General features: G+C 28.6%; 1 protein-coding gene across 1 annotated transcript; it reads right to left on the bottom strand.

Moving 5' to 3' along the window:
- Positions 1-6,524: 6,524 nt before the first annotated feature.
- Positions 6,525-6,932, bottom strand: LOC117926028. The gene has a single exon (XM_034845119.1). The coding sequence runs from the start codon at positions 6,930-6,932 to the stop codon at positions 6,525-6,527; it is 408 nt and encodes a 135-aa protein (XP_034701010.1).
- Positions 6,933-8,502: the final 1,570 nt, after the last annotated feature.

The raw sequence follows: 8,502 nt of genomic DNA on the forward strand, positions 1-8,502 counted from the left end.
TATTTTGGAAAAAAAAAATTGATAGACCTAAAATTGTTAAAAACTCATGGAAATATAAGAAAAACCTCATAACAATATAATTAGAAGTATAATGAACATTTTAAAATTATTTTATTGAAGAATTTGATATATATATATATATATATATATATATATATATACATATATAATATTATTTGCGATATTAGATGTAATTATATCATGTGGATCTATAAGAAATGTTAATTTTGTAATTGTACACTCATTATGAAGTTACATAAAATACTTAATTTCATTAAATATCAATAATTTGTACACATTATATTGCAATATCCCTTTAGTACCAATATGAGGATCGATGTGGTTCAATGAAATTGATAGGTGAAGGAACCCCATCTTGTTGTTGGAGACAATATTGGTACCAACTCAATGAGCATCGATAATATTATTAAAAATTCTAAAATGTCATGCATATATATCTTGAATGTGATTTTAATGTAAACAAAAATTACATAAACATTTAAATTTAACATGTTGTAATGGAATGTGAAAAGAAAATTAAATAATCATGTAAAATGAGCATATTCCAAATATACTAATTTATGCTAATAGCTAAATTAATTAAATAATTTAGCTAATTTAGTTTACTAAATCTAAATCTATGAGAAATCTACAAAATATACTATTTAATTATAATTGAATGTAAAAATAAAATTAAATAATCATTTAATATGGAAAATTTTTTGAATCTAAATCTAAATCTATGAAATTAACTATAATTGAATGTGAAAATAAATCGCAATAATCATAAAAAATGAACATATTTGATATTTGTAATATACTAGTTCATGTTAATTAAATTAATTAAATAATTTAGTTAAGTTAATTTTTTGAATCTAAATCTAATTCTATGACAAATTTACTACATATAAAAACCAACTATAATTGAATGTGAAAATAAATCACAACAATCATAAAAAGTGAACATATTTGATATTTCAAATATACTAGTTCATGTTAATTAAATTAATTAAATAATTTAGCTAAGTTAACTAGTTGAATCTATTTTTAACTAGATTGAATGTGAAAATAAAATTAAATAATCATTTAAAATAAACATATCCATCTATAATTAAATAATCAAATTAACCTAAGGTAATTCAATAAAAATATACAAATTAATTACAATTGAATGTAAAAATAACATAAAATCATCCATATTGCAAATATACTAATTAATTGAAAATACACGAATTAAATACAATTGAAAACAAAATTAATTACAATTTAAAACAAACATACCTTAAAATAATTGAGTAATTGAGCAACCTTAGAAAAATTTGGAGCAAATGAAGAATGAAATCAAAGGTGGATGAAATGGATGAAAAATGGGTTATTTATAGAAACATTTTGGGCCAAAATAGTCGTTGAAAGATGGTAGTATCGTTGAAAAACAATTTTGGTTGTTGGATCAAAATCTAGGCGAAATCTAACCGTTGGATCGTGATTTTATCGTTGGAAAAACATCCCAACCGTTGGATCAAACCCAGATTCAATCAAAGGCATTGGATGGATGACCATTGGAGGTGTTGGAGGCGGACATGATTTGGGTTGTCAAATCACGCTAAAGGGAAAGGTAAAAAATTGCCAAAAAATCGACGATTTTCCATCGTCCCAGACTATTTTTTGAATTTATCGCCTTTTGTCAATATATCACTAATTTATTGATGAAATTTTGCCAAAATTTTACGATTTTTCCCCTCTTCAATAAATCTCCATGAGATATCATCAATACATCCTAGCATTTTCTTCCCTAAGGAAAAGTATACCAAAAGGAAGGATATGAAGGATCATGTAGACATAAGAATGGTGCACCAAAGGTGGCAATGATGAGTGAGGCCTAGGAATGGAGATGTGCTAGTAGGATTGAGTAGGACATAAAAAGTGAGCCCCCAACGCAGCCACTATTCAACTTCAATAGCAGTAAGGAGCTCCTTCCCAAAAGTAAGGCTTGTCAAGGACACATCATCCAGAGTGTGAATAGCTCTAATGTGGGTACCCTTCTTGTTTGTAAATAGCGTTGAACCTATGAGTGCTAATATGAAAACTTGCGCATACCGCTCTAATATGGCATCATTTGAATCAATTGGTGGATGAGAGAACTGGTGATATAGCCATCGTGTCGATATCGTTGATCCTTTAATCTCATATGCAAGGGAAGTCACAAATAAAAGTTCATAACATAGTAGTGATCAATCTATATCACATGTGCCAGTGATGGGAAGCCCATGAATACGAAGTTCTAATATGATTGCAACATCCTATAAAGTAACGGTCATCTCCCCAACAGGTAGGTGAAATGTGTGTGTCTCAGGATGTCATCTCTCAACTAGACTAGTGATCAGTCCCCAATCTAGTGTAATGTGTCCAATACGATATACACCATAAAATCCAGATCAAATAATATAAGGTCGAAGACGAGGATCTATCCCTCACTCCCACATTAACCTAGATTTATGTTGTTGACAAGTCAAGACTAAAGCAAGCTGTAAAAATACAAATAAATCATTCAGATAATAAACTCCAAATTTTTTCATTCTTTAAAGAGATATTATGTGTTTTCATATACATACCTGGCTAGAGTCAGCTAAACGAGACTTGTGTCTATCCTATAGAACCAAAATAGATGTATCTAATGGATCTGGATCAAAACTATGTCCTCTATACTCCATATCTGTGACAAAATTGTAAAGATAAATAAACAATACTTATTGTTTTTAAATAAAAAAATATTTATAATGAAAAAGTTTTAAAAACTTATAGAGTTTTCCCTATATTAAGTATATAACAATTTGATAAATTTAAGTAAATCAATTCATTTATGACCAATAAACAAGTCATACTAGTCTAAATTAAAATTAGAGATACAAATACAATGGAGCATTTTATAAATCTATTTAATATTAATTTTAATTATAGAAAAAAAATCATTTAAAAATTAATTTTATTTTTATTTTATAAATCTATTGAATATTAATTTTAATTTTAATAAAATTGATGCCAACAAGATGACCCTTCTCAAATAATCCACTAATAAATTTTTTTTTTTGATAAAATATCATATATTAAAATAAAATTAAATGTTATCAACCATTAAATAATATATTATTTAAATAATTATGTTGTTATTCATAAATCACTTGATATTTGATTAAACCTAAAAGTCAACAAAAAAAAAAATTAAATATCAAAATCAAATAAAAGATAACTCACCACAAAAAATATATTAATAAAATATCAAATACACAATTATAGAAAAAAAATCATTTATATATATATATATATATATATATATAAACATTATTTGAATATTAAAAATGAAAAGAAATAAACATTTTATAAATCTATTTAATTTTAATTTTAATTAAATAAAAAAATCTTTTATAAATTAATTTTAATTTATAAATCTCTTGAATATTAATTTTAATTTTAATTTTAGTCTTCAATCTTCTCTTCTTGTTTAGTTTTGCTTTCTTGGAGGGAGCCATTGCTGATAAAAAGGTATAGAAAGAGTGACTATTGTTATGTAAAGAAGTATGAGGATAATGGGGTGCTAATTTGAGTATAATCTAGTTTTTTTTTTTTTTTTTTGTGATTTTTGCAGCATTACATTGTTTATATGGGGGATCACTCATACCAGGATTCGGAATTTGTGGTTGCAGCTAACCATGAGATGCTAGCTTCAATTACTAGAAGGTAAGGGACCATGATCCCTAAAAAGAATAGGTTATTGGTTTTTTGTGTCTTAACCCGATTTTGACAGTGTGGATTGTAACATTTTATATTTTTTTCTATGATTCTACATGTTGTGGTGGATTGTTTTTAGTGTTGATAGAGCACAGGCAGTGGCACTTTACCATTACAGTAAAAGCTTTAGAGGGTTCTCAGTCATGCTTACACCAGAGCAAGCTTAAAAACTTGCCAATTTTCATATGTTCCACCCATGAACATCACTAGCTTATTATGAGTCTAACAAAGAATTAAAGATAAGGTCTCCAACTTATGGTTATATCAAATCAAATCCCAATAATAGCCAAGTAGAGTCTAAATCAAGTAGAGTTGAAGTAATGAAAATTTTAAAACTATTTAGTTTGAGACTCCTTAAAGGATACAAATAATGCCTTAATCTCTGGTCCAGAACTAGCCCATGATGACTTTGTTTTAACCCTCATAACTTCCCCCTTTCTAACTCTATCTCCCACCATTGGATCATATTCCCAAATTTTAAGGTCAACCAAACAACAAGGAATTTGAAACCCACCAAGTAATAAAAAGATCAGAATGCTCATGACCACTAATGAAACGCACCAACTCTATTTTATTGTAGAGGAATGGGTCCATGGAGTGACTCACATTGTAGAGGAAATTCTGATATCATTTTCTTTTCTAGAGTTCTACTCCACCCAAATGACAAGTCAAACATACACGCTTTAGCATTACTTTCCTCTATTTTCTAGGCAACCAAACATTCCCAAAATTTGGAGAATGATGTAGAAACTGAAAACAACCCCACACCTTCAATCTCCTAGCTTAAGATAAAACCTTATTCATTGACCCTTGAAAAGTGGAGTACTCCTATTTTTTCTATTCTAATAAAAAAAATTAACTCTCATCCCCTTCATTTTTGGAGTTCTTAAGAGTGGTCCCCTTCATTTTTAGAGTTTCTAACAGCGGTCCCCTCCATTTTTGGAGTTCTTAACATGGTCCCCTCAATTTTTGGTATCTTTAACAAAAAAAAAAAAAAAAAAAAAAAAAATTCATGGTGGCGTTCCATTCCATATCTGTTTTCTTTACCAAAAAAAAAAAAAACCTTTCATTTCTGTCAAGCTCACAATAAAAAAAAATTAAAAAAAAAAAAAAACAAACAAACACACCTTTACCAAGCTCAAGATGAAAATAAAATCAGAAACCAAACACATCTACAACAACAAACTAAAATTTGTGAAAACCAAACAAATTTATATAAAAAAAAAATAAAATTTACGTAAACTGAAAAACTCATAAATCTTACCTGACCAATGACGAAACAAGATAAAAATTTGGAAAATATTGAATTTGATCCAAGGATGAACCAAATACAACCAAATGCAATGAGAGACAACGGGAATGATGAAGAAGAAGGCAAAACCCTAAAGGTAAGAAACCTAACCGAAAAAAGAAAGAAATTGAAAATGATAAAAGGATTCAAAATCGTAGTTGGTAACTACGGTTTTGTTTGATTTAAAAAAAATTCAAAACCGTAATTGGTGACTACGGTTTCTTGACTTGGACTCCTACGTAGCACAGACACACTAGATTGGACATTATTTTGGAAATTGATTTACTTTTTGAATTTTTTTAAAAAATATCCTATTTTGGGTCAAAACTCGAGTTTCAAGCCTTGTGATTCCAACAATGAACAATGGCTCAGCCCAGCCTGAATGCATGCTAGCTATGCGTGGAGCATAAACATGGTGGGCATGTTTGGTAGCTTTGAGAAATAGTTTTTGAAAATTATTCATGATTTTTATGGAATAAAAATCTCTTTAAAAATTTAAAATATTTTTAACCCATTTTTAATATTCTTAAATATATTTTAAAAATAATATTTATATTTAGTGTTTTATTTTTAATCATTTTACATTTTTATATAATTATTTTTAAAACAATTCTTAGAAAATAAGTGAAAATAATATAAAATAAAAAAATATTATTTAAAAACATTGTATCTTCTATGCTTAAACATAAATAGTTTTTTATTATCAAATATATTTTCAGTAATTTTTTATTTTACATAATAGAAAACTGTTCTTAAAAACAATTTTCAAACAGATCCTAAATTTCTAAATTTGATTTTTCAAGTAATTCAATGTTATTAAGTTACAATGAAATAAATTTTTAAATACATTCATTATATTTCAACTTAAAATTTTTTTTAATGTATTTTGAACTTCAAATTTGATTTAAAATCCAATTAATTTTTATATAATTGACCATCTAAATTGAATCAAATTGATCTTAAACACGATTAGTGTAGTTCAATTCTTTCCATTACTAAAAGATTGTTCTAATTTGATTAAGATATAAACCGATCATTTAATTAAGATATAAACATTATGGGACAACCTCCATGGCATATTCTTTCTTCTCTTTGCGGAAAGTAAATAAAATATGTACGCTCTGCAGTTGATGTTGAAGCTTAAGTGTATCACCGCTAAAAACGCAGCTCAAATTTGCAGCCATGGCCCGGCCTAGGCCCCATCACTATCTAAGGGGCTCAAGGGCCAGGCCCCGCTCGCCTCAAAGCAGACAAGTTTTTTTGAAAGGACATTGTGGTAAAATCGTAGAATCCAATTTCAAACCCTAACAATGAAAATGAGGTCAATTTGGTAATAAAGTTCAAATCTATACCCATTTATGTAACAAGCTCCACACCATATAAACCTCTCATCTCCCTCACTGATTTATGCCGTTTCCAAAACTTTAACCCTAACGCTGAAGTAGAACTAGAAACCTTCACCAAGATGGGTCGGGTCATCCGCGCCCAGCGTAAAGGTGCCGGATCCGTATTCAAGTCCCACACCCACCACCGCAAGGGTCCGACGAGGTTCCGGAGCCTGGACTTCGGCGAGCGGAACGACTACCTCAAGGGTGTGGTCACCGAGATCATCCACAATCCCGGTCACAGCGCCCCACTCGCTCGAGTTACCTTCCGCCACCCCTTCTGGTACTAGCATCAGAAAGAGTTGTTTGTCGCTACCGAGGGCATGTACACCGGCCAGTTCGTCTACTGTGGCAAGAAGGCCAATCTCGTTGTTAGCAATGTTCTGCCGCTTAGATCCATCCCCGAGAATGTCGTTGTGTGCAACGTTGAGCACCATGTGGGTGACCGTTGTGTGCAACATGGTGGGCATGTTTAGTAACTTTGAAAAATTATTTTTGAAAATTGTTAATGATTTTTATGAAATAAAAATCATTTTAGAAATCTAAAATGTTTTTAACCCGTTTTAAATATATTTTAAAATAATTTTTATATCTAGTGTTTTATTTTTAATCATTTTATGTGTTTATATAATCATTTTTATTTCTTTTTGCTTAAAGAAAGTTGATAATCGATTTCTAAATATGAAAGTGAAGATTGCCCAATTGAAGCTTTCGTGCCACGATCATTGTCGAGAAGTCCATGCAAATTCAATTGTATGCATGAAGTATTTTGATTTTCTAAAATTATAACTTAAGTGTGGTGTTAAGAATATATTCAAATTGCAAATACATATCATTTCTCATTTTGACATGACAAATCAATTTTTACTTTTTGCTTTTAATATACTCACATTTGTTAAACTACTATTGTCATTTAACTACTTCATATATAGCTTGCGGAACAAAAAAAATTGGACTTCATTCAATCATAAAACCACTATGTTTGAACATGTTGTAATGTGTCATAATGTTTTTAATGATTTTTTTTAATTGTAAATGTGATATGAATACCAAAAAAATATCTTAACATATTATCATTAAAAATCTAACACCAATTTGTATTAGGAAAATAATGTTCAAAAGTGCAAATAGTTCCAAATACAAATACATCCAACTATAAAGACATAAAACATTATAAATATGATTCAAAGCTTAATAGACATGATTAAAGTATTTGACTAATTAATTTTGAAACATATAACCAAAAATAAGATAAATTATCTAACTAAAATTACTTTCTACATTAACTGCAATTTTTGTCATCTTCATTCATTGCATACATTCTTCTTTCAATAATCTCTTGTGGCTTTTTGAAGGTGTTACTATCACCAAATCTTTCGAGGGGGCCCATTTAAAGAAATAACAATAGTATTAGCATATTAACAACAAATGATGCACTTGAAGATATCATATTGTAACATGTATTTCGATGCAACATGTGTCAAACAAAGGTAAAAAAACATATACAAAGTTAGCAATGATCTTATAAAATACATTAAAAACATGGATTTAAACCATCATAAATAATGATAAGATTATAATTCCAAAATAGTGACATCTATAATAAAAAGGCCATGGTCATGTTAGGGATATATTAAACTAACCCACAATTCCCTAGTTTCATAAGAAAATTTAAATTTTCAAAATTATATTTTATCATAATTTTACTACATTTTTATTGTAAGTGTAGTATATTTGTATTATACCTATGAACTAAAAAAAAAAAAAAAACAACTACAAAAAAAATAACAACAAGAAGCTTTTTGGTGAAATTGAAATTCACAAACTTGAGACTCAGCCAAAGAAATTTTCCCCTTTGTTTTTTTCTTCCTTAATACACATAGGCAACAACTCATAAAGATGAAGAATGCTCTTTTTGTTTGTTTTGTTTTGTTTTGTTTGTTTGTTTGTTTGTTTGTTTGTTTTTTTGGTAGGGAGAGGGAAGAGGGGTGTTGGGGGTTTTGTTAAGGGTAATTTTAACAATTAAAAAAAAAAAGACCT

The sequence above is a fragment of the Vitis riparia genome, chromosome 12, assembly GCF_004353265.1.
Source record: "Vitis riparia cultivar Riparia Gloire de Montpellier isolate 1030 chromosome 12, EGFV_Vit.rip_1.0, whole genome shotgun sequence".
NCBI lineage: Eukaryota > Viridiplantae > Streptophyta > Magnoliopsida > Vitales > Vitaceae > Vitis > Vitis riparia.